The sequence below is a fragment of the Daphnia magna genome, linkage group LG1, assembly GCF_020631705.1.
Source record: "Daphnia magna isolate NIES linkage group LG1, ASM2063170v1.1, whole genome shotgun sequence".
NCBI lineage: Eukaryota > Metazoa > Arthropoda > Branchiopoda > Diplostraca > Daphniidae > Daphnia > Daphnia magna.
In genome coordinates this window covers 2,474,123-2,499,979 of record NC_059182.1, presented here as the reverse complement: position 1 = coordinate 2,499,979, position 25,857 = coordinate 2,474,123, and the positions used below count along the sequence as shown (strand labels likewise).

At 39.2% G+C, this 25,857-nt stretch overlaps 4 protein-coding genes across 11 annotated transcripts; 3 read left to right on the top strand and 1 right to left on the bottom strand.

The window, feature by feature from the left end:
- Positions 1–124: 124 nt before the first annotated feature.
- LOC116936482 (CDK5RAP1-like protein) lies at positions 125–2,838 on the top strand. Its single transcript, XM_032943625.2, has 11 exons — positions 125–497; positions 555–794; positions 854–975; positions 1,037–1,125; positions 1,194–1,247; positions 1,336–1,427; positions 1,485–1,687; positions 1,755–2,057; positions 2,125–2,274; positions 2,345–2,476; positions 2,539–2,838. Exons 1-11 carry the CDS (start codon positions 224–226, stop codon positions 2,677–2,679), a joined length of 1,800 nt encoding a protein of 599 aa, XP_032799516.2. The 5' UTR covers positions 125–223; the 3' UTR covers positions 2,680–2,838.
- On the top strand, positions 2,599–5,754 carry LOC116936489 (transmembrane protein 242). 7 transcript variants are annotated; one of them, XR_004401750.2, is made up of 6 exons: positions 2,599–2,721; positions 2,972–3,142; positions 3,806–4,116; positions 4,851–5,018; positions 5,148–5,261; positions 5,348–5,754. XR_004401750.2 is itself a non-coding variant. In XM_045180543.1 (5 exons), exons 2-4 carry the CDS (start codon positions 3,046–3,048, stop codon positions 5,010–5,012), a joined length of 570 nt encoding a protein of 189 aa, XP_045036478.1. In that variant the 5' UTR covers positions 2,599–2,721; positions 2,972–3,045; the 3' UTR covers positions 5,013–5,018; positions 5,148–5,754. The 7 variants fall into 7 exon arrangements, 2 of the variants coding, with proteins under 2 accessions (XP_045036478.1, XP_032799525.2); XR_004401749.2 differs by having other exon boundaries at positions 5,345–5,754; XR_004401747.2 differs by having other exon boundaries at positions 4,851–5,075.
- Positions 5,010–21,561, bottom strand: LOC116936487. Of its 2 annotated transcripts, none has more exons than XM_032943631.2 (7): positions 21,053–21,561; positions 13,457–13,594; positions 11,475–11,689; positions 8,405–8,566; positions 7,671–7,910; positions 7,355–7,610; positions 5,010–5,566 (listed from the first exon to the last, which is right to left on the bottom strand). In XM_032943631.2, the coding sequence occupies exons 2-7, from the start codon at positions 13,551–13,553 to the stop codon at positions 5,451–5,453; spliced, it is 1,086 nt and encodes a 361-aa protein (XP_032799522.2). In that variant the 5' UTR covers positions 13,554–13,594; positions 21,053–21,561; the 3' UTR covers positions 5,010–5,450. The 2 variants fall into 2 exon arrangements, with proteins under 2 accessions (XP_032799522.2, XP_032799523.2); XM_032943632.2 differs by having other exon boundaries at positions 13,457–13,589.
- On the top strand, positions 9,604–14,059 carry LOC123477131. Its single transcript, XM_045180548.1, has 3 exons — positions 9,604–9,953; positions 10,109–10,255; positions 13,861–14,059. The coding sequence occupies exons 1-3, from the start codon at positions 9,800–9,802 to the stop codon at positions 13,965–13,967; spliced, it is 408 nt and encodes a 135-aa protein (XP_045036483.1). The 5' UTR covers positions 9,604–9,799; the 3' UTR covers positions 13,968–14,059.
- Positions 21,562–25,857: the final 4,296 nt, after the last annotated feature.

Genomic DNA, 25,857 nt, shown 5'->3' with positions numbered 1-25,857 from the left:
TCAGAGTTCAAAATTTCTTTCAAAAATATTTTTTTATCGCTGAGCCCAGCTTTTAAAACAGCTTTTAAAAAATCTATTTTTTCTAATTTTTTTTTTGCGCATGCCGGCAAAGTCTTTGTCTGGCGACATTGTTACGCAGACGACGTATGAATATTACATTTGTCCTGAACTTTAAAAATCCTAAACTCAAATAGAAATTCTTTATCAAACTAAATATAGCGAAATGCAAGCAATGTTAAGGAACTTTTCTTGGAGTAAATTTAAACGTCTTGTGGATGTTACACATTTTAAGGAATTAAGAAGAATTTTTAATGGATCTCACCCGTTCGGGAAACACACTAACGTACCGTTACGTCAGTATATAAAAAAAGGACCTGGTCTTGAGTATTTCATTTATAACAGTACTAAAAACTCTATAAAGAAGCAAGATGCAGAGGTTTCTTTCGAGAAACATCCTTATCTTAACAAAGAATCATGTGATGGACTTGGTTTAAAAGGTAATATATATTTGTTAATATTAAAATTAGTTGCAAAATATTTAACCATGATGTCAGTGTTTGTTGAGGTCTATGGCTGCCAAATGAATGTGAATGACACTGAAATAGTTCATTCTGTACTTGCAAAACACAATTATGCCCAGGCAACTTCTTGTGACAATGCTGACATAATTTTTCTGATGACCTGTGCCATCCGAGAGGGTGCTGAAAATAAAATCTGGCACCGACTAGGACAACTGAATGTCATGAAACAAGAAAGGAAAAAAAGAAAAGAAAGTCTAACTGTTGGAATAATAGGTAATAGAAGTCTTGATCTCTGATGTTAAAATCATCTTCATGCTTTCTTAATATGTCAGGGTGTATGGCTGAGCGATTAAAAGATAACTTATTGGAAAAGGGCAAAGTTGTAGATATAGTGGCTGGCCCAGATAGTTACCGATCACTTCCATATTTGCTTAGTCATGTCTCATCACACCAAGTATGCTATATTGAAATCAAAATTGTTTTTTTCTATGTTAGTCTATAACTTACTTCTACAGGCTGCCATAGATGTAATTCTTTCTGCTGAAGAAACCTATGCAGACATTGTTCCGATTAGATTGAATCCAAAGTCGCCATCTGCATACGTGTCAGTGTGTAGTTTTGTCATACTTCAAGTTTTAGTTTACAGTATCTCTAACGTTTGTTTTTATTTAGCTCCGTAATGAGAGGATGTGATAACATGTGTTCATACTGCATTGTACCATTCACGTAAGAACGATCTTGTGCAGCGCATAAGGCTTGAATTTTCTGTGTTTTGATCTTTAAAGACGAATTATTCATAAGAAATTTTCTTTAGACGAGGACGAGAGCGGTCGAGGCCCATTGATTCTATCGTCGATGAAGTCCGCTGTTTATCAGATCAAGGAATCAAAGAAATAACTTTACTTGGTTCGGTGGTTTTACTATTTTTAAATGATGTTTTAGGTGACTGAAATTTTTACTTAGGTCAGAATGTCAACAGCTACAGAGATACCTCAGAATCAAACCATTACGCTGAACCGGCAAAAACCAGAGTAACAGTAAACGCGGATGGTTTCAAAACCATTTACAAAGCCAAAACTGGGGGTCGTCGGTTTGCTGATCTTTTGGACAGAGTCAGTCAAGTAGATCCTGAAATTCGTATACGGTTCACCTCACCACATCCAAAGGTATCACCCAAATTTCATATTGCTATTACTTGTATTTATGGAAATGTAATGGATCTTTACGGAATAGGATTTCCCAGATGAAGTCCTTCATCTCATCAACGAGCGACCAAATATTTGCAAATCCTTGCACCTGCCAGCACAATCGGGAAACAATCGAATCCTTTCGTTGATGCGACGAAACTATACCCGTGAAGCATATTTCGCACTGGTGGAAAAAGTCCAGTCGATCTGCGGACACCAAGTTGCATTAAGCTCTGATTTTATATGCGGGTTTTGTGGTGAAACAGAGGAAGAATTTGAAGATACACTAGATCTTGTGCAGCGTGTTCCATATAGCACTGCTTACATATTTCCCTACAGTACACGTGAGGTAGGGAAAATATTTATTGCGTGGTAAGTACTACAAATACTATAACAAACATCTTCTTGTCGTGAAGAAAACCCCCGCACACCGTCGTCTTCAAGACGATGTCCCTCTCGATATAAAAAACGAAAGGGTTGCACGTTTAAACACCGCATTTCGCCAAGGCGCAGATAGAATAAACAAACGACTCATTGGATCAACGCAACTTGTGCTCATTGAAGGAGTAAGTTGATGCTATCGCAAACTAATTTAAATTTTTTAAATACAAGATTCACGTTCTCAATATTCTACAGGACAGTAGAAGATCAGACCAACATTTAGCAGGTCGTTGTGACAAGAATATCAAAGTCATTTTCCCAAAAGAGCCCTTAGCAAGAGGCGATATAAAAGAGCAAGTCAAACCTGGGGACTATGTAGCGGTGAAAGTAGGTTATATTTTACTAAGATATTATGAAGAAATTGATAAATGTGTATATTTTTGTATTAGATTCATGACGCAACATCCCAAGTTCTTAAAGGAAATGGACTGTACAAAACCACTCTGTCTCGCTTTGCGGACGACACTTTGAACGAGAAGCTGACCACAATGTCTACAGACCCGCATACGTTAATGTCGAATAGAATGTAATCTTCCTGTAGTAAACTGCGGACTTCAAATACTTCGAACCAGGTCAGAGACACTAAGCCAGGGCAGCCGAAGACTTGTGTATCTTACTTTGTTCGATTCGTTTTTCTTTTACCTTGTTATTATAAGTATTCCTGCAGAATAAAATAACATAAATTTTTACTAGTACTAGTTTAGTGGTTACAGCTGTTTGAGAATTAAAGATAATAATTAATAATCGAGTATTCGTATTCTTCAAAACGCTTGTCAAATTTTCGTATAGTTGAAATCTGGTAACGCCGTGTGTCTATTACAGTCTGCTACAATGTTTACATGGCTCTAAAAGCATATGAGTAGAGCTTGGGATTATCGCGAATTTTTGTTCTAGTCATGGACAAAGATGAAACAAATCATGGTCCTGCTATAAGTAGTGAAGCAAGCACCTTATCCACAAAAGAAAAAGATGATAGAGCCTTCAAAGCCAAAGGTACATAGTCATAAGACAAGTCGGTGACAAGAGAAGACTACACAGTATGATTTACTTAACTGGGTTGAAATTGAACTACAAAAAAAGAATACTGAATGTAAAATGTGCAATTACTGAATGTAATACAATGCAAATACTGTATGTCAAACGGCATTTTGATGTAAAGATTCGTTCGTACATTAAGAAAAATTGTTGTTTTTGTTTTACTATGCCAGCCAATTTGTTTTTTGGCTGGTTATTAATAATATCTGTAAACTTTACTAATTTTCTCTGTGCTGCAATATATTTTGATCCAAAAGCTTTCCCACAAGCTCTATCAGACAAAGCTTTGTTTTTGCATTTTTCTGTCATTATGTATGCCAGTACAAATTAGCTTTTTGCTTTTTTTTTTTTAAAAAAATAATTTTTTAATTTTTTTTTTTTTTTTTTTTTTAATTTTTTTTTGGCTGGTATTAATATCTGTAAACTTACTAATTTTCTCTGTGCTGCAATATATTTTGATCCTTTCCCACAAGCTCTATCAGACAAAGCTTTGTTTTTGCATTTTTCTGTCATTATGTATGCCAGTACAAATTAGCTTTTTGCTTTCGTCCTAGTAAATACTAAGTTATCAAGTATCCTAATTTCTTATTCTTATTGTTGTTATTATTTTATTTTAAACAGCTGCTGCATTTCTTGCTGGTGTGACTGGTGTCTCAATTTTGTTTGGGTTTGGGACAACTCTTGCTGCAGCCAAAAAAAAGGATCCCCATTTTTTCGATCAAGGGCTGACCGGACGCTTCGAAAAACAGGCAACAGAACCAACTTCAAGTGAGGCGGCTTCAGCAATGAGGAGGCGTGGCCCCGTATCGATTAGTTCTGCCGAACCGGGCGCGTCTTTGGCTCTTCGAGCCCTCGGTTGGGGCACCGTTTATGCAGTGACCGGATGTTCTCTACTATTTTACGGCATCTGGAAGCTTATGGCTGTTAATGACGTAAGTATAATGCCTCGCGATGTACTACGCCTCGGTATATAAAACTAGGCCAACTTTGTGCGAGATATGAGACTTCTTCTTTTCAAAGTTCATTTGTAGATCGGCTTAATGTTTTGCAACTTCACTCTTTTCCAGATGGATTGCATTTGTCCGTGGCCAGACTTTCTAAATTATTTATTAAGTGCCAAGCTTGGGATACTGTAAAGGAAAACAAAAATCTCTCCCCATTAGACTCGCCTCGTTCTTTTAAAGGGAAAAATCGACTGCGATCTATGTGTGACGAAACTAACGCTAGTTTTTTAAAACTTTATCCTTTCTATCTGTTCTGAGGAATCTTATTTCCCTCGATAGTGCCGGCAAGCAAGAGCATAATAGTTTTCAGGGTCCAACAATGGGGAAAACCGTTGATGGGAAAAATCTCAAGTACTGAGTGACGTTTCTTATTCCACCCTATCTACTATCATTCACAATTTCCTTTTTTTTTTAAAGATCTGAGAAAAGCTTGTTGAAGCGCATGAAAGTCTGGGCGCTGCATTCGACTTTCTAGTTAGCCTCAGTCGTAACTGGATGGCGGATATTGTTACATCAAACACTATCTCGTTGTTTTAATTCAAGCGAATCTATTTCTGAGTATTTGTTACCATCTAGTATACTATCGTACATTTATTCCGTTGCTTCTCAATTCGTTTACTACTGCGTATGATCTAACTAGTGTACTCCATTTGCTTCAACAGTTGAAAGAGTTTCGGCTGAAAGTTGGTGGCTGGTTGCCTGCCGTTCCTCGTAACACGCCACAGGGTCGCACGGAATTCTCGGGCCTCAATGATTTGTTGCAGTACATTATCGACGTTGACAAGGAGAAGAAAGAGGCGGCCAAGAAAACTGATGCCAAATGATAGTGTGTATGTGTATTCAACTATTTTCGCCATTCAGTTCAATGAATGTCATTGCTCTCAAAAGTTAGACAAAAGAGATACATAAATTATTCCATAGTAATAAGAATATTTTATTTTTGTTTTATTTTTCTCTAGGATTTAAGTCCAGTTAACTCATACAAACATTGAGATAGAATTTGCACTTAGTGACGCGCGAAACGTATTTTTGAAAGAAGATCGAGGAAACCGTTAGAGGGGATAAGAAACGTGGTAAACATTAAAAAGGGAGATAGGATTTAATGCCATAAATTTCCAAGATTTAAATTCTTTTCTTTTCTGCTTTTTTCATCAAGAAGAACCTTTGTACACATACGGGCACCGATGCAATAAGGATTAACAGTTAAGATTACAGCTTGTGGAACCTTGAAACAAAAAGAGAACAAAGCAACGGAGAATGGATCATCGATCTTGAAGAGGGATCTGAAGAAGGAGGAAATTTAATCCAAAGATGAGCACATTCAGTGGAATGGAAGATTTCAGCGCTGACTGCCTTTGAACCGCCGCCGGTCGATCACCTAATCAATTCGTTGAAAAAGAATTATACGTTACCTTCTTTGCCCTTTACAGCCGCATTACTTTCAGACCACAAACAACATCAGAAAAAAGTTGCATGGATGATCACAGGATTCCTGTTGTTGAGCAATCACCTGATGTGAAACTTTTTAAAATCGTTCTGCGAATGAAACTTTAAATTCTAATTGAATGACCGCCGTTCCGCAGTGAATTCAGGTGGAGGAGGTGGTATAATTTTTGATTACAATGCACGTGCGGACAATTATGACGAGATTGTCGTCTGTGGTTCTTGATAACACGCATTCAGCGAATGTTGACAACTTGCGCAAAGTTAACTATTTTGCGGCACTCTTTCAGATCGATCCAACAACAACTTCAAACAAAGTCTGGATGATAGAGAATACCAAATTCCCATGGCGCAATCCTTCGAAAATTGTCAATTTTTTTTCCCCCGTCAACATCACGGAAAAAACGAAAAAGTTTTTACACCAAACTGAGGAACTTAAACCGGATTTAAGCGACCTCCCAAAGCCACAATACGAAAATCAAGCACAGTCTGACATCAACACGCCAGATATTCGACAAGGGAAATGTTGAATTCCTAACACGCGAACAAACAGTTTTAAAAAGGAGAAAAATGCAATGCAAAACAAAAGAAATCGTGAAGGAGTCAAAGATCGGGGGAAAAAAATGTAATCCCTCTTTTACTGTCTCCAGTTTTTGTTTTCCATTTAAAAAGAGAAGAGTCTCGCTCGCGTAAGAAATGCCACAAACATGCGAGGAGATGAATCAAATTGGGGAGGAACGTGAGAACAGGAAAAAGAAACAGAAGGACAGCACGACTTTTTAATCGAACCGAAAAAACGAAAACGTCATGCACATCACATTTAAACAAAACAAAAAAGGGAAGAAACGCAGTAAGAGGAATTGAAATGTTTTTTGTTTTCCACTTTTGGGGGGGAAAAGGGTCGCTTTTAAAAGACAAGATCGAATAGTTATTCTTTGCTAACACTATTTTGTGTCTCTCTTGTTCTTGTGCTTTCACGTTCTCCCTCAAGTCTCGAAAGTCAATTTGTTTCACCACTTTTTCCATTTTCGTCGTCGGGTTACGCTTCACCCATTTGACAAACACTCTCTTTCAAGAGTCTTAGCGGAAAGTGCTTCCTATTATTTATTTTTTTTGGTGACCCATTCTATTCGGGTAGGATAAAACAGGAAAAAAACAAAACAATTTCATTTAAAAGCAAGTGGGTGGGATTGAACTGACAACTGCGTTTCATTCACAAGGGCGATCAATCAGAAATGTAGATCGGTTCAAAGACGCACTTGGATTTGTTTTTTCACTCACGTCTCGGTGTGCATCTGCACGCGTGTTTGCAAATACTCGATCAGAGCAGCAAAAACACTTGTCGCGTATCTAGTAATATTTGATTGTGCCGCTTTTAATCCTGTTTACTTTGTAATGTTGCCGTTAGTTTCAGGCAGCACCGTTTTCTATTACAATGACGCTGTTATTTAAAAATTTGTTGAATTTAACTACGAAAATGACGTGTGGTTTATCTGCCATGCGTAAGCGTAAACTTTCGTCCGGAATTTATACAGCCATAGGACAGGTAAATACTATATGACACGATATAACTCAATTAAAAAATTAGTTTCGAGTTTGTAATGCCTTTCTTCTTGACGAGCCGTTGAGATAGATCTAACAACATTAGAGCTTAGCTTTGTTTAGTAAACTGCAAACCCGTAGATAACAGAGAGCTGGTAGCTAATATCGATTACCAATTCACCTTGTGAGACGAAGACGTTGACAGAGGCGGCCTTCCCTCTCCACGGTACGCAGGTATAATTGCCGGAATCAGCCGGATCTGCACGCTGGATCACCAGACGGCTGGTCCACGCCATCCAGTCTCTTTTGCTAGCGTCCGATTCGGATACGCCTTCCAAGAAAACAGACACCAGTCCTAACCCGGCGGATGATTTGCTGCCGTGAACCAACGGCCGGCCATTATGGAACCAAACGAACGGTAGGCCGCCTCCTCCCACCTGTACGATGAAATTGTTCGACTTGATTCGATCAAAAATGAAAGGTAATGATAATTATACCGTGGGTAAAGTCAGCTGAGGAAATTTGATCTGTTGTTCTTCGACGCCGCTGCTGGCGTCTGTATCGTTCCCATTGCTGTTATTATTGTGAAGATTCTTGGCTTCCGGGTGAAGTTTGCAATGCAACTGGATGTTACTCTCAGCTTCGACGTGGTGTTCGCCACCCTCGACTACGGACGCTACAGGCGCCCAAACTAAAAGTTCGATAAAATGCGAAACTTGTCCCTGTCCACCTGCAATCTATCTCGGAAAAAAGAAAAATCCCTTTGTTATTAGCATTCCTTACGGGCGTGTCCGTGCAACGTGGGTTACTCGAGATACGATGAGAACCGACGCAATACGTCCTGTTCGTGACCAAACCAATATCAAGTTGAACTGGTGTTTACTTAGCAGGTAAACTAAACAAGCCAAGGACTCTTGTGCGTCAGACTGTCTGACTTTTTCTTTCATTGGAATTCTATAGATTTTTCTGCTTCTCAAACCATTCGACCGTATCGTCACGTAGTCCATGCACTGGCGGAATCCTCACGTAATCTACACACACAAGTCAAACAGTCGTCGTTTCCACGATCCAAAAAGCCATGCATCTTTTTCATATTATTCTAAGATGATTTTCTAGTGATAAAATTGTTTGGCCTATATTTTGGTTCATTTTCCTTACGTACGCATGTCTTTTGCGTCCAGCTTAAAAATCTGAGCACAAGGAGCTTGCCTCACGAATCATTGATTTTTACCTGGCACTCATATGTGCCGGAATCGTAGAGCTGTGGCGATTTGAGCATGAGAATCCAGTCGGGCGAGCCGGGCCGGTTGAGGACGCTAAAGCGATTATCGGCCGTGTAGACATGGCTGCCGGACGACATGATGTGCCAATCTCTCCGTCGAATCCACGAAACCTGTCAGAATGAGGTAATGAAATGGGATTCAGAGGGAAAACGACGAGAAAATACTAACTACACTTTAATCCAACAACAATCAATAATCAAGTTCCATCTGACGCTGATGACACACATGTCGGTATACCGAAGCCATGAAAAGGGGTTGGCCCAGTGTCAATAAATGCATCAAAACCCAACAACAACAAAAAAGTCCCCACATTATATTAAGAATTGCATAGCACATGTTTTGTGTACGTGTGGGGATTCTCCGAGTCTTTGGACTAATGATCAAGTTTTCCCAGGCCACCGAAAGTGTGCTGTCACTAGCTCTGCTTTAATTATACAAAGCGAACTCGTGCAAGTCATAGCTTATTCAGAACGTAACTATGACAGAACGTAATGCGTACGTTGCCACGAACAGGGGCCGTTGACAGGTGTTTTCGTACGAAAATACAAAGCTCTGGCGATTGGGAACTGCTGCTATGCTACAACTTCACTACGGTAAGTAATCAAATCCGTAGTAGATGGAAGTGGTTCAACAGCCCATCTGTTCTATTTAAAATGTCTTATGTTGTAGCATCTGATTTTTTTCTTCTTCAGAATGACGGACTAATAAGGACTAAACAAACTAAACAACAGATTTAGCAAATGTTTCGTTTTGGAAGGTATCTGATGTTTACAACGCACGTTGACGCCATGCACGTCAATCAGTAAAGACAAACAACGAAATCGGAGAAGTCGTTGATAAACAAATAAATCGGAATCTTTTGAAGAGTTGTAGAGAGCAAAACAAAAAGGGGCGGCTTATGTAAGAGACGAAGCTTCGTGTTTCCTTACATAATGCTTAGGGTTACGTAACATTATTTTGAAAAGAATTGGGCTTTTGGTTGCCTACCGAATCTTTTTAAACGGTGCAACTTTTATCTCGAAATTGTATTGGCATTTCGTTGCGTAGAAAGGTGACGTAATAACATGTGGATCATTAAAGGAAAGTTAAATGTTTTCTCTCCCTCTTTCTCTCCGTTTCCAGGGATGTTTCAAAAAGGGGCGTTTTCTGCCCATTCCCTTCGAACGACTATAAACTGCAAACGGAAAACCTTTTCGATTCGGATCTTTTAGGTTACCACTACCTAATTTCCTATCCTCAATGAATCGTCCAAGGTCTGATTTTACTGCGATGAATCGACAGGAAATTAGTGACAGTTGAGAACTGGGCGTCGTGACACCCAACCGAACTGCAGGAATTTTTGTATGCGAGTGTTCAACGTCCGTGAACTGGTACATTTCTTGCTCGTGATGTTTGATTTGAAACTGTGTCAATGTGTGACGTCGTCGATGAATTTCGAGAACGAACTGCTGGTTCTTCAAGACGGAAGGAAAGTTTTGCCAGTGATTTTCATTTTTGGTAAGTTTTCATCTCTTTTCATATTCTCGTCTGAGTGTCTAATGATTAATTTTGCTAATGGTTAGATGTGAATGTATCCTGTTTGAATGCGATTAATTATCGTTGTTCCCATAGTATTCGAAAAGCAATTACATTTTCTATGTGTTTATTTTAAGAAAAAAGGCTTCCTTTTTGCAACCGAACAAAGATCGGAATGACAACGACACCCTGCGTGAATTCAACAAAGTCAAGAAGAAACGTAACTGGGGAGCCTTTCAATCATTTCGTCTTTGCCTGCAGCTATGACGACGCCATCATAAAAGGTAAGATTGTTTCGACGAATCGTCCTTACTTTGCCAACGGTTGTTAGTGACGAGTGCATCTCAAGTTTTATTATTGCTTGAGAACTCGGGTTTTGATAGAGCTATTGTTAACGGTCACCTCTTGACAGTGTGGTCTTTATTATGTTTTTCTTTGACAGTCGAGAATGCCGAAAGTTTGTTTCATTTTCCGTAGTTTTACCTTTTTGTTTGGCTTGTTTTATCGTGAGTGTCTTGTTTCTGAGAAGTATGTAGGCATTGTTCAACAAGTTTGCGTACGGTTATCGATCACTTAGCAAGCTGATGGATATTATCTGGATTTAGTGTTGTCACTTTTGCGTTGCTGATGAGCAATTTTAGTGCAGCAATTGAGCAGAAATATTTTTTCAGAAAAGGTATTTGGAAAGCATGATTGTGAGGTATAAAATTTGCAATTAGAACGATAGGTACTTGATCTGGAATGATTGGTTGTGGGTATCGTCTGCTTTGATTTATTTTATGCATCGTAACTAAATTCGATTTTTTTGTTAAATTAAAATGTTTTAATAACTGCACTTGCTTGATTCTAATTTAATTCAGTCTCGAAATCGAAATCGATTTGAAAGATCACGACGGTTTTTGTGTACTTCCCCATTTTTTCGAACGCATTGCTTCTAGGGATTGCCCTTTTTTTAGTTCTTCCGCATTGAATCTATATTCCTCTGATTAGTGAACGAAAAAAACAATCGATATTGAAGAAAAATGTACTCACGAATAGAGCCCTTTATTTGCTTACTGCAATGGGAATAATGGCCTTTTTATCGTTTCCATATCAACTTCCAGTTGGGAAGACGAAATTGTTTAGGATTCAATTTTTGTGTTTGGTCGTATTCCAAGAAAGTTGTCTTTTTCAAATGCTATGGCTTACTATGAGTAGTAAATACAAGTCCACGATAAACGATCGTTTGAAGGGTCAGAAATTTGATAGTGACATGAATAATGGCGGCTGCCACAACAACACTGCATTCACCAGACTAGCACTTTTATAAGCGGTATTCTTTCTATCCATCTGATTCAATTTAATTCAGAATTATACCAACTACATCGGGAAATTCGTGGCAGAATTTCACAGCGTTTTTTCTACTGCCGAATGGGTGTGACGTTTCATTCATCATAGCTCGATCGATTTTGTATTTTGAACGAATTGTTTTTATGGGATTTTAAAAAATAGAAAGAATTATACCGTTCGCTGGCCAAGGCTGTAAGCCTTACAGAGAAGCAGAGCTGTGTCACCCTGTAAGACGGTCATGTGATTGGTCGTGCCATTCTCAGTGGTTTCTGGGAGGAGCTCTTCCAGCTCTACAGCGACTCCGCTGGACGTTAATGAAGCTGCCAACATACGTAGCTTAGATGTTCCGGTTGCTTCGAAGACTGGATTGTTAGCGGCTATGTCAGCTTCTGCGTAATCAAAACGTAGGCAATGTTTGAAACCCAAAGTATCTTGGGATGTGCATAGCTATTCTAGAACTTGGCTGGTATTTTAGATGCAAGTTAAAAGAACAGACTCATTCCATTGTGGCTACAGAGTATAGAAGGAGATCGTTTATTGTTAATGATGCTGGTTTTTACCATTGCTAATTAACGGAATGGCTCGTCCCTTCGGACTTTTTTTGTCGTTTGTACTGCTGTCGACGCTATCATTGTCGTTAGTGTAGACGGAATGATAGAGTCGGAGACTTTGATGTTACCTAACAATAGGGTCGATTGATTTATTCTTTATTATCTCTCCGACTAGCGCATTTATCATTCAAATAGGACATATTCCTTGTACTTTGTTTCCGGACGTAGGGATAATGGTTGTTTTGCTTGCGTGTTTACCGCTATCCCATTTTGTTTACATTGAAGAACGAATATGCAAACCGATCGTTAAATGGACAAATCCACAAGTTTTATTTTTATTTTTTTAAGGATTGAATGGGAAACGTGCCAATGAGTAACGATCTCGATTCATCGGAATTATTTATGCTTGAGCGGAGCGTGTTGATTATTTGGCGTTGGATCTAGCGCAGTAGACAACGATCGTGCATTCACGAAACAGCTGATGAAAGCATCGATCTCGTTTGTAAATAATCTGCATGAGCTTTTGCTAGTTGGAGTCTTGTGTTTTGCAAAGATCAAATGCGCAGCAGATTGATTGGTCGAACAGATCAAATGAAATGGTACTAATTTCAATGTTTGGGTTGTGCTGTACATTTCAGATTTCCGATATAGCCTTTAATGTTCTAAGAAGAGCCGGTTGTTTTTATTACTTGTGACAGTTTTGTTTAATGGGAATGTCTTTAATCTGATTGTTTTTTTATAATAATGTGTAACGTCATTCACTTGACTGTTATAATCAGCAATTGTATAGTATTTAAGTTGTGCAGTTTCCTACTCAAGTGAATGATTCTCTACATCGCTACGTTTCTTTTCAAAAATTCATTGACGTCTAATTGTTTCGTATTAAATTTAAATGGTGTTTGCTGTGCTGCAAACAAGACTTGTGCACGTCATTCGGCATTCTGTTGGGTACTGGTGAACATTATCGAATGATTTAACACATCTGAAAGTGTCCACTAGCTCTGTCATTGACGGCACGATCCATCACGTTGGGCGGGAAGTTCAAACATTTCGAACGCTCTGCTTTCAGAGTCTAGTGGTACGACGTCCAAACATTTCGTCCCTGCTTTGTTGTTGAAAATGGGTAGCTTAACCATCTGCCCTTTTCCTTTAAAAATCCAACTTGTCGATTGAAATTGATTAGATATTGATTAAACGTCTTCGTTGGTCGTTTGAACGTCACACTTGCATTAAACAAGACTTTGAATCAAAACGAGTTTCTGTGGCGCTAAAAGGTTGTGACGTAAACCAAAAATGTTTTCTTATGTGAAGATTGCTTTTAATTAGGCTAAAGTGGAACTGGGTCTAGCACCAAGCCGGCTCTTTCCTTGATTGTGCATGTCGTATGAAACGTTATTGGAGCTTCTTATCCATCTGTGGTCTGTTGTATTGGAAGAAATATTAGACGAACGGCGGTATTAGATTGTATCCCAGCAGGTAATCAAATAGAAACCCAACTATAGTGGTGTAGAAGAATATCTACTACGATTTTTGATGTGTATTAGTTCGATCGTTATTAATTTCGATTAAAGGCCGAACTATAATATAATCTTAGATTTTTATTACCTATGGATGATGTGGAATTTGAACCAGCTGAAATGTGCGTCACCATGCCGGCCAGGAAAATGGCGAAGTTGCAAACGAGTTTATTACAACCAACCATTTTTTATTGTTGAAGTTGAGGCGTGATGTGATTCACCTTCCCTTAAGAAAAAGGAAAACATTTGAGTTAAATTTAGAAAATTGGGGTAGAATTAAACGACCAGAGAAGAATGAGTGTCAGGCATACAAGCAAGGCAATTTGAATTAGATTAACATAGGTGATCATGTTTCAATTTTTTTTTCTCGCTTCGAATCGTATTTCTAGAGCATAGTTCATTTCCGTTTACTAATATATTTTTAAATAATTGACTTTGTATTTCGTATGTTCAGTAGTTAACAGACTTTAAATATTTAATGAGTGCGTCTAGGAGTATTGGGAGGGGAGCACGAGGACAGCCCTTTCCAACATCTTTGGATATTTCATTCTAATGGAATTGTGCTAGCCGGGGTTCGAATAAATTGCACCTTGAACTAGTCGCTGTTTCGAGACAATGAACGTGTCACGCAAATGTTTCTGTTTTTATTTGAAAGATTCCAAGCCAAAAATAAAAAGAATATGAAAGAAGAGGAAATGTCGTTGGTCTATTCAGTGTCACGTCGGTGTCCTATGAAATAATGTGACTCTGGGAACCTCCAGCAGTCACAAAACATTTATTTTTCGTCTTATTATCCTTGGGGCATTGGACTCAGCGATGACACTCGTAACACGGTTGTTTTGGAATGTTTAACGTGCACTTTTTTGTGTTATGACGCTTAACTTGATTCTGGACTAATATCGACAAGCGTCTCGCACCGACAGTTTTTATTGCTATTCCGGGTGGCAAGAATAAAACAGCCGTTATTATTTTGTGTCAGCACTTGTTTCTCTATTTTTCAAGCGTGCGGCTGACTATAATGAATAGAAAACAAGGTCTTACTATTTGCCGCTCTTTGAATTGTTTTGAAAGGTTACGTCAAGCCATACGCTTTTTGTTTGCAATGCCATCGTGGAAGATCCTCCCCAAATTTGATTCATTGTCTCTTACGTTGAACGACATTACGTTTAGCTGTTTTGCCATCATTTTCTGAAGAGGTGGGCCACCTTGCTTTTACTCTAAATTAAGAAATGGAGCTACGTTCTGGACATTGCGCAAAAAAATGACGGTGAAAAATGGCACATGTTTAATTTTTTCTAGTTATTTCTGTGTAATTTGCACGTTTTTTTCCCCTTTATACTTGAGACTGTCAGCTGTCGAGAAATTGCGAGATATAGGACTACTTGCGGCCTGTCGTAGCATCGGAGTAAACTCAATTTTCGCACAGCCAGTTGAGCGAAATTGGACGGTGACCATTTATGCGTGCTACCCTACAGGGTGCAATCTATCATCTCTCTTTTCACACACGTAACTGCAGCGATGGGGCATATATAATGTTCTTTTCAATCGAGCTAAAGAAACTGCTGCGTCCATTGGACATGCAAGTTTCTTTCCGATTCTTTCTATCGATCATTTTGGCGGATTTAACGACATTTCTACTTTGACCATGGGGTAGTATTTCAGGTCCCACACATCGACCGAAATACTTCTATTGATAGAGACTGGATTTTTCACCGAGCGGATGTGTGTACGCAATCGAAATTGAATAGCCTGGTGGAGCATATAAAGACCTCATTTTATCGTCGTATTATGATGGAGAATTGAGGCTTTCGTATTTTTAAAAATAATAATAATCTTTCATCGATGATGTGCGTCATATTACATGACACATTTAAAGAATGGCTACGACGATTTGATGCCACGAGTGTCGCATTTTGCGCTTGATATTGAACAAACTCCTATAAACTGTTGCATCATTTCTGTCTGGAATCTGCGAAGTCATTTAAATTGTTTCTTTTGAAAAGCGAAACAACACATCAAATAGGCCGATATACGTGAGCTGACTTTGCGGATTTAATGTTTTAGTATTTCTACATCTTTGAAGATCAATTTAGTGGAAGGCTGTAAAGGGGTTCTTAAGTACACGTCGGGTTGTTACGTTTTTACGCCGGTAAAGTAAACGCAAGAATCGAACCTTCGTTGCCACTTTGTTTCCTGAATAAAAAGTTATTTACTTTTACGGCTCCTTAAGATTGGACCCTTGGGAACAGGCCAGTCTTATTGTGTTTTGTTATTTAGGAAAAAAAACAGAATTACAAAAGATTTTTAATTGTATTTTGTAGAATTTAACGTCGGTTTGTTGGATGGCTGTTAAACATTGCCTTTCATCTTTTTCTCTTTCCGTGTTGTTCTTTTCACCAGATTTGTGTGTTTCTGGCTCTATCGGTTAAACAATTAATATAACGAGCTGTTTTGTTAGTTATTTGGCCTCTTTCCTTTTTATTCCTTGGCGAAACAAAGCCAAAAGTGGAAGATGAGTGGCATGTGCATTACTACTCATCAAGCCCCACTTGTCCCCTTTTCTTTCGCTTTTTTTCTACTTTAAATGAAACTTTTCAGCTGATGTCCTCTTAAAAACTGAAACCACGTTGATCATAAGTCTAAACCAGGCCATTGCAAATATTTAATTTCCTTTTTCTTTCCGATTACTTTGCATTTGATAGTCAAACTGTGGTGTAACAGACGTAAGCGGTGACAGCACCCACGTCCCTTTGTTGCAATCCGGATGTTTCATAACCTCCACGCACGAATTTTTACGTAGGTTTCAACGGCAATGTATTTATGGATGTTCTTTATCTAGCACGAAGTCAGTGTTCCTTCTTTTTTCGCATTTACGGTATATAGCCTTATTTCTTCGTTCCTTCTGCGCTTTCCTGTGGCGATAACAAACTTTTCTTTGCCTGTTATGTCACGTTGCTTTACCGACACCCATTTTTTTTTAGGTTACTAGACGAAGAACGTCATCGCTCTTGATGATGGCTATTGGTCTTTGTCCTCCAAGCCAAATGGGCCGTAAAAGAGAAATAAAATGGCGACTCACCTATTTTGCCAGGCCGAAATCTTTTGAGTTGAAAATTAAATGACGAGATGGCTTGACCAGGATAGTTTTTTTTAGTGCGATGGTCAAGCGAAATGTCACTCGTTCAATAGTAAATCCCTGATATCATTTAAAAAATACGCGAAAGGTATACACAAGAACAAGGCGGTTGTGTGCTATATCGTATAGAGATCCATTAAATGATAAAGCTTTTCTTGTGTTTTCTTTTAAATTTGTCTTTTTCAACTAAAAAAAGATGTTATAACTTTTTATCTATTTTGTTTATGTTCGAAGCTGTGTGTAATGTCAAGCAATTTATGCGGATAAAATATCACAACAGAGCTTATATCCTTATGGATCCACCTATAGGTGCTGCATTATCCGGAATTCCTTTTACGGTGGTCACTTAACCAGTGAACGGTTTATTCTTTCTAAATTCTTTTGAGGTGAAAAGATAAACACATTCGATGCGAATTTGTTTCACAGCCACGTCTGCCATTGAATCTATAGATCCACATTTCTTTTGCAATGAATAATTGCTCTTCCCATCTATTTATTTTATACGTGGGCACAGTTCAATATGGGTTTTGGCATGTCGTGCATGTAGTTTTGCGCACGAGCGCGTGTTTGCTCTCTTCTGAGAATGCCAAGTTCGATGACGGGGAGGCTGGACAACAAGTAAAGAGGTTAAAGCCTCTTCAATAATATAGGCGGCCATGACTTTAAAACTAAATACGTGGGTCGATGACGTCCGATGTTGTCCATCTCTCGGGCAACTCTTCACCGAAAGAAAACGGATTTTCTCTCACAAATTTACTGTTTTCTTTTTCTTTTTTCAAGATAAACGCAAGCGAAACGTGAACGAAGAATAAACAAACAATGGGGTAACAAAAAATAGCGGATTTATGTTGTCACAGACTTTGTGAAACGATGGGAAAGATATTCAGTTTTTGAAACTTTTCCTTTGCTTTCATGATCCCCATTTTTGAAGGATTGTTGTGATGGATCAAATTTCACTTTAATGCACTTTTGAGTACAGTAAGAGAAGCATGTGTTGAGCAGCAGGACCTTGCGATCCAGCAGCGGTAGTTGTCGCCTATCATTGGAAATTGAATCCCGTATTGATCCCCGCTTTAATTTGTTGTGCGCTCTTGTACAGGCCTCCTTCTTTTCTATCATATCTTCTGTATACTGATGCATCGTTTATTTCAATTACAGAAAGTGAACGATTTCAGCCGTCTCTTCCATTCTTCTTATTCGTTTTTCCATTGAATTTAACTGAATTTAAACGTCAACTTCTTAACCGAAAAAAAATGGAAAATAGATTCGAGGGTATATATAGTTCCCTGCGCTAGAAAAGGTCAATGGCTATTCTTGTCCATGCATTTCTTATGTCCACAACATCCGCTGCGGCCGTCATCGCGTGTCGGCAAACTTATCACGCATAAACTTCATTAGCTTCCGAGCCGGCTGTTGTCGGATACTGCTGCATATCACGGGGTATAACTGTCATCGACGATATGAAGCTGTTGAGGGCACACGAAGATGAGCAGCGGTCGGGAAAGATTAACATGCAGAAGACGTGAAATGACAGCAGCAGCCAAGGAAAATGAAAGATTTTTCATTTCCATCTCATCTGACCAATTGCTCCACTCTTGGACTGTAGGGGGGTCTCTGTGGAAATATGCCGCACATTGTGGACGTGGTCAAGCGTATACCAACATTTCTTAAAAGAACAGCGACTCTGGCGTGAAAAAGATCGTCCCTCCCCCCCTGTTTCTTATGGACTTGCAATAGTTAGTCTTTGTCTGCAGCTGAATAACACAATGTGGCACCGTCTGGGATGTGTGGTTTGTGTGACTGGTTGCCTGCCGTATGAGCGTTCTCATTCCACGAATTGTCTAGGTGAAAAATGGGTCGTCGTAACGGAATGAATGACGTCGCCGTCACACACTGAATGCGAAAAGAGAACTGAATCATGGATCCAATGATTATTTTTTTTTTTTCCTATTTTGGGAAAGGGATTCCTACGATCCCGCGTTTTATGTAATACTCCCTCTGGGGGGGGTTCGCAAGACTAGACGGAGGATGTCTTTGAGTAATAATTTCCCCCCCTTTTTTTTTAAACTCATTTTCTGGTTCTGTGGTGATAGGCTTTGCTTGAGGGCGGGTTATTTAATATGATATAAGCCGCTTTTTCGGCCTAATGTCGTTGGGCATTGTTTTGTTTTTTTCAGAAAATGACTTTGACATTTGAACAGAAATGTCGTTCTCGTTTATGACCTTGTTACTCTACTCGGCTCGTGGCTTGTGTCAATACACTGTAGCTCCGTTATCTGTCACCGAGACAAGATTAAGCGTTTGGGATAGACGATCAAATAGGAGGACTACTGTACTATGTAATGGCTCACTCGGGAACAAAACAAAATGGATCTCCCTCGCATCTCGTTTTTCTTAAAAATGAGTAGATTAGGAAGGAGATGATGAGGGGAATTTAGTTCTGGGAAAGGGCCAACGCCACTTTAAAACAACGGATAAACGGCACTCTAGAGGGATGGAGAACTGGGATGGCTATGTAAACACGGCCGTTGCTCGGAAACCTCCAATTGAGGCAGATCCACGTGTGATGAAGGTCATGCGGCACCAGTAAAAATTAACACGTGTTACATTTTAGCTGCGTCTCTTTTCTCATGCTATTTATCTATTCAAGTGCCTTTCTGTCCGTCGTTTCTTCTTCTTCCCTGGAGTCAGTTCTCGTGAATTGCAGATCCTCTCGGTATGTTTTATTCGACTTGCGTATCACGATTCGTTTCATCGTCTGTGGTGGATCGTGTGCTTTTATTCCGACCGAATGACTACGGGATTGGCTTCTACATCTCATGTATAGATAGCAATTAAGCAAGATTTGTCTGCCTCTGCTGTACATTTAGGCTATATAGTAATACCGGTCTTCTGTGTCTTGATTGGTTCCTAATAGTTACAACCATCTAGCCATTAATTAACGAACAGGCACTTCTTCTTTTTTTTATTTTTATGTTCTGTAATATTTTTCGGGATTTCAACTAGGCGATATATCAATAAAAAAATCTAAACTTTTAAGCGAAACGCAGATGAATTTACAATGATTTATATTTGATCTTGTTCGTGTAATAAAAGTGGCTCCGTTTGAGATAAAAGGATTTCTTCGGATTCGCTCATCTCCTACCGTAATAGTATCAATGTTTATACCACGGATAGGGCTTGCCTATATATGCTGGTCCTAGATTTACGTCGGGGATTTACGGCAGCGCAGTGCCACCAGAGCTGGAGAAGAATTGATATGAAACGCACCAGCAGTCTCGTCTAGTATAGGCGTCGAGGGAAAAGCTGCTGAGGTCCAAGAGAGAGCACACACACACAAAAAATCATTCGCTACTAAGGGGAAAATGAAGATGCTATCACGTGGGTTCTCAACGAACCAATCGATAAAGTTGGAGCTTGTCTATATGTGGAAACAAGTCCTATTGTCATCAAATGTCGCCGTATTTTGATAGCGTTTAACTTGAAACCGACGCAAGTTGAGGAATGATCGTTCAAACGCTCCCCGAAATCAATTTGTTTTTACGTCAATTTCATTTTCGTATTTGCCAACAGTGTCGCATGCAATGATGCAGATAATTTGTATTCATTTGTAGGGCTATTTTTACTATCAGCATCTCTTGTAATTTCTGTTTACCGCAGTGCAAACACAAAGGTTGCCTTTATAGTGTAAATCGCTTCTGATCCTCTCAGTTGGCAAACATAAGTCGCTGTAAATTTCTTGTTGCCTATCCTGTTTATTTCGAATCTTGAATAAGCCTCTTAATGGACCAATTGAGAAATGAGGCTGCTTTGCGAGCTTTACAACAAAAGCCGATTATTGAATTTTTAATGGACAAAATGGTATTCGTTCCATGTGAGGAGCGTCCCCTCTTCATTCCGCGTCCCCATCTACAAAACTTGTGTAGGGAGCTTGAGAGTATCATGTTTGAGCAGCATCTCGAATTAATTGGGTTAGTGTGATCGACCTATTAAAAGTGATAGTGGCACGGCAAGGTAAATGGGCAAACAGTTCGCGTACTTAATTTGCTGTTGACCTGAAAATTATGCATCAGTTATCTTAAAAATGCGTGTATATAGTTGTGCATAGGTTTTCTTGTTTTAACTGGCTTCATTTTTCCTTTTGAAATTTGAATTGTCACTATGTGAACTCTTGTTTTTTTGTTGTTGTGGTTTGAATTCAATGCTGTAAAAGCCCGACTTATTATTTCAAACATCAAAATCTACTTCACAATTCAAGTGAACTTGCTGTTCAGACAGTATAGGGTTTCCTTGTTTCTAAATTTTCAAACGGTTTGCAAATAGTTCATCATGTCAGTTTCAGTCCTACATACATTAGCTATTAACATTAAGATTTAAAAATTCGAAGATACTCTTTTACATTGCGCCTATTATGTTTAAATAAAAGGGCACCACTCACTTCACTCACGGTTTTCCACTATACATCATTACGAAAGTTGTTCAACGTGAGTCACACGCTCAGACATGGACAGATAGGTCACGCGCCCGCTAAGAAACACAATTTTTTACCTTTCCAATGCTGACAAGCTGTTCCTTTTCAATGTTGTAAAACAAATGTCAGACACGCAGCAGTCGTTGTATATTATACTATTTGAAGTTCGGTTCAACTTCCAACTTAGCAAGAACACGTACGACCGAGTTATTCATGTCACAATCATTTTAGCTTTTCGCACAGTTTTCACTGCGCGCACTTGAAAACGGGAAAGGAAATTGACATGATGATTATTGTTAAACAGTATTTCCTTTTCCTTCCTGTTTATCCAGCGATTTTCGTCCACTTGCTGGCCTAGAACAATTCACTGTCGATGATGTTCGCACGTGAAAGCCGATCATGATTCAATGCCTGTTTGTGACTATTAGCAAATGGTGCGACATCTCTTGGCTTGGAAGGTGTCAGTGTTACCTGAGATTTATACAACATAAACACAATACGCGCGGGATGGACTGACGTGGAAAAACTGGCAGTCGGTTTCCAACCGAGTCACGAACGCTGACTGAAATGCATAGGCTGTCACAAACACTGTCGGTTGAAACGAGAAAGAAACGCGTGCGAGAGAAGCAAAACGAGGAAAAGACCTGCGCGAGTCTGCGCACATTTTCACGAAATAAAAATGCAACACGATGAGAGTGAACTTGTCAAACGAGCACAAAACACACGACAGTTTGTTTATTTTCTTATCGTTATGTTACGTCAGCAAAGCATTTGTATTTTTGTCTTTATATTCGATTATTGCCGTGTTCTGACCTTCGTGTTTGTCTGATGGCTGTTAAGTTCTATAGGTTAATAGATTTCTAATAGTGAGGTATAATAATCACATCGTTGTATGGGAGCTGGGAGTTTGAGCGGAATAATTTGAATCTTTTGTTGTGTAATAATTTTGGCTTTATGTAAATTCCGGGAAACAAGAGAACATCACAGCGGCTGAGGAAATGTCGGCCTCCAGGTTGACACACATTACCGGTCATCGTTGTTCTCTGAAGTCTGAACTTCAAAGGCTTTTGTATACTATGTAATATGAAAACGATCGCCCTCGAGGCTCTAGTGTTCCTGTCTTAATTTGGAATTGCCGCCGTGATCAAGAAGGATGCCTCCGGCTAAAGCCGCATATCCTTTTTTTATTTTCGCAAAAATTTCATTGCCACTGTCGAAAGGAATAGCATAATATTTAATTGCTACAGGCGAAATATGCGGTGCTCCCGCAATCGATTCTTGCTGATCATTTGATGTGGATCACCAGTCGCGTTTGAAACTGATTCAACGCCTACAATTTCAAGCTGCGCTTCTTGGAAATGCAAACTAACATCGCGCGGAAGACGATCGAATCCCCCAAAGTCGTCGACTGTTGCCGAAACCAGGTCACGTTCCGGCTGAGAAAATCAGTTGAGATATCGAGCTGAAAAAGATAAAAAAAAAAGGGAAATCCTTTTGACGATTATGCGGATTGCTCAGGAGGCCATGATCTTTCGTTGGATTATTTCCAAAGCCATCGAGTTTTATGTTTGATTATTCCATTAGCACAATTAATGTGGTGTATTCCTTTGGGCCAACATTGTGCTCCATTGAAATGCTATGGATATGTCGATTGCCATACAGTCGGGATCATTGAGGCAAACTTGCCGTAAGCACTAGATCAAAACTCGCTCACTCCTCTTCAGGATTCTCTGCGTTTCTATGATTTTGAGGCAACCAGATGCGATGGATCCTGACAACCGTCGTCGGTTTTCCTGCCAAAACAATAATAATAAACTTTAACGTGACGTTATTCTTCAGGTTAGACGCTAATAATAGCGTGTCTGTGTGTTACTCTCTTTGTTGTTGAGTTTGTGTAGCATTGCCGGTTCAAGTTCGATTTGATTTCACCCCAGATGGCGACGTTGTTGCAAATCCTCATTTTGTATATGTTGCTTTATATAACCATCAAAAGTTGTTCTTTTTAAGTGTCGAAAGTTAGAGGCTTAAAAGGAAATTGAAGAGAGGGAATAATTAATGTACATCATAGCCCAGCAGTATAGGAGCAGTAATAGTGAGACAGTTATGTTCAGTTTTTGAATGAAGCGAATGCACCCGTGGGTGTTTAAGCAAGTCCATTTGGATATGGCGATAGAGTGGAACACTTTGCATAGAGTGCGAGACATTTGCATACCTCGCACTTGATCAAAAAAACTGGTGGGCTGGTTCTGCGTGCAGATCCGTTCAAGAGAGGCTGCTGCTTCTTTGCTCTCTTTGGTGAGAATTTTCAATGAAGCACAACCGGAAGCATATAATAGGTTGATTCGTTTTCTACAGAGGCACTGCGAAAACAAAAATCGCTTAGGATATACAGCAGCTAAAAGAGTTTGCAAGTTGTTTGCTGATTAAAATGCACAGTCATGTAAAAGATGTGATGGAACATAATGAAACGCAAGCGCTCAACTCTATCGTTTTTCTTTAGCAAATAAAAACAAGAATGTTTAAATGAAGATGCGCATCATTTTGTTGCTTTATTCACATCGTCCCAGAAATCTACGTTTGTAGCCAACTCTCTGTGACGTAATTGTGGCTGCTGGTTTGCCTCTTTTTTTTTTAATAAGTATAAACTATACCTCGAACGCAGGTTGTTGATTCCTTTGGATCGATTCCAGAATATTTTGAATTGAACTAGGAATGAAAAGACGATAGCCGTTGCCCGATCAACGGCCTTGCTACCAATTTCTTTTGTAACAGGTCATAAACTGCGCCAGTTTTCTACCCGGCTGCTGGTGTGTGTGTATATCTGGTTGGGGAATCATTTCTTGCCCGACAGCTCGTAATGATGTTGGCTGCCATCCAGATTTCTGATTTAGATTTTTTCAAAAAATAATACATGAATGTATTTACACGTAGAAGAAGACGTTGAACAAATCTTTTCACGCGCATCGCGTTTCTCTTCCACGTTTGAACGGATTTTTTTTTGGCGAATAATGTATACACCATTCCGACGTTCTATTTGTAGAGACTCTTTGGATGCATTGGATAAAAAAAAAAGAAAATGAATACGTGTGGGTTCCCTCCGGATCCAACAAAATGATGTGAAAAATGGCCTGAAACATCACCTCGTTTTCTTTGAATCGTTTTCCCACTTTCTGATTTAAGTGTTAAGTCGCTATTCGTTACTTGGCTATGCTGGCTGACTTGTATTTGCAAGCGAATGAGTATATCGTCATTGTTGTCATTTGTTAGCCCACAGGTAAACACGTGCGTGTTTATTGATCACATCGTCTCTATAATCTCTTGTTTTTCAAAATGTCTATACATCTAACAAAATTGTAGCTAAACGCTTAGTGTCTTAGATTATGTTGCATATGCTGGTTATCCTATTATTGGTGACTGATGTTCACTATACTAATCCGAAGACGTGTGACGCTCTATAGCGGTGCGGATAACGTTGTTCTGATGGTTCCCACTTTGGCACAGAAGTAAAAGGAAAGACGGAATCACCATTGCTCGTTGCGACAGTAGAACCTATTGCGCTAGTGCTGAGATTGTTACAGCTGGATCCGACACGCAATGGCCATCGATCAGCAGATTAATCCGCCAACACACCGTTGTCAGCCGCTTTTATATAGAGCCAACGCTCACATCACATCCTTTGATTGGATTTTCTCTTGTTCTCTTGGCCGGCTTTGCAACTTTTGTTCCAAAAAGTTGTATACACTAGCAAACTCTCGAAGAAGCACGATCCTGGAAATGACTCTTTCCATTTTGTGTTATTTGCGGATTTTGGGCGAGTAGAAAAGGAAAAAAAAACGGATTCGTTTATCTTTTGTTATCTGGCTGGACAAACACTCTTGGGCTCTTTTGCGAGTTTCCTCTTTTCTATCTTCTTTCGAAATAACTTGTTGTCTTAAACTACATATAGACACGCCAGCCTGCCAGTTTTCGATAGTCCATTTTCGTCTTTGGCTATGTGATATTTTCGTTTGTGATGTGGACCGAAAATAGACCGCGGGTTTACGTGGCCTTCATTTCACATCAAACAAGTTAGCGTTGGACACGTGCTGAAAACTTGAATAACCTAATATCCTTCAAGTATTTGATCTTTTACCAATTTTGGGGTGCAATATCGACGATGTGTAGCGTCGTGACCTTATTATATCAAAGTTTTTAACTGGAACAAACAGTTTTCGTGTGGTATTTAATCAATGGCGGGATAGTATTCGTAAAACCGTAACGCTGTATAAACTTTTGTGTGTTTTTTCAACAATTTATACTGAGCAATGCATGGGCGGTGATGGGGAATAGAAGAAAATCGATAGTTTTGTACGTGCATCAGTTGGCTTCATTTTTAAAAAAATATAAAGTTCAGTGATTTCAATTCCTGTTGTTAAGGTATATTTTCGTGAATACGGAGGAACACAATTTGAGGCTTGGCTGACAGGATAACGAGTGGATTCTTTTTCATTTCTTTCGACGCTTTTGCGGATGTCTCCGAGAAATCCAATCTGAAATGAATACGGCTTTAATCTCTCAGCTCGTCGGATAGCGCGACATTTTTTCCCTGAGCATGTCTGTGAACGTGTATGCTAAACGAAGGGAAGTCATAAAAAGTTGGACAAATTATGGCGAAGAAGCACAGGGATCGTGTTGTGTGCGTCTTACTTTCGAAAAAAAGAGGCTTTTCAAGCAGGAAAATTTGGTTTGATTCAATCGATGGTGGTTAAATGTGTTGAAATGCAAATGATGTTTGTCGAAAAGGCAGTTCGAATTCGCCTCTATACAGCTTTACTATAGCGTTTAATTCAATGACGTCAACTAAGAATTGAAAAACAGACGAAACTGAAAGGCAACACAAGGC

Coding starts and splice junctions, on each gene's coding strand:
- LOC116936482 (XM_032943625.2), top strand. CDS start 224: ATGCAAGCAATGTTAAGGAACTTTTCTTGGAGTAAATTTAAACGTCTT. Junction 976..1,036: donor GTCATGTCTCATCACACCAA/GTATGCTATATT, acceptor TTACTTCTACAG/GCTGCCATAGATGTAATTCT. Junction 2,058..2,124: donor TTCCCTACAGTACACGTGAG/GTAGGGAAAATA, acceptor CTTGTCGTGAAG/AAAACCCCCGCACACCGTCG.
- LOC116936489 (XM_045180543.1), top strand. CDS start 3,046: ATGGACAAAGATGAAACAAATCATGGTCCTGCTATAAGTAGTGAAGCA. Junction 3,143..3,805: donor TAGAGCCTTCAAAGCCAAAG/GTACATAGTCAT, acceptor TATTTTAAACAG/CTGCTGCATTTCTTGCTGGT. Junction 4,117..4,850: donor AGCTTATGGCTGTTAATGAC/GTAAGTATAATG, acceptor TTGCTTCAACAG/TTGAAAGAGTTTCGGCTGAA.
- LOC123477131 (XM_045180548.1), top strand. CDS start 9,800: ATGCGAGTGTTCAACGTCCGTGAACTGGTACATTTCTTGCTCGTGATG. Junction 9,954..10,108: donor GCCAGTGATTTTCATTTTTG/GTAAGTTTTCAT, acceptor GTTTATTTTAAG/AAAAAAGGCTTCCTTTTTGC. Junction 10,256..13,860: donor TGACGACGCCATCATAAAAG/GTAAGATTGTTT, acceptor GAGTGCGTCTAG/GAGTATTGGGAGGGGAGCAC.
- LOC116936487 (XM_032943631.2), bottom strand. CDS start 13,553: ATGGTTGGTTGTAATAAACTCGTTTGCAACTTCGCCATTTTCCTGGCC. Junction 8,567..11,474: donor ACAGCCTTGGCCAGCGAACG/GTATAATTCTTT, acceptor TCATTCTGACAG/GTTTCGTGGATTCGACGGAG. Junction 5,567..7,354: donor CAACGTCTTCGTCTCACAAG/GTGAATTGGTAA, acceptor CGAATTGATTAG/GTGATCGACCGGCGGCGGTT.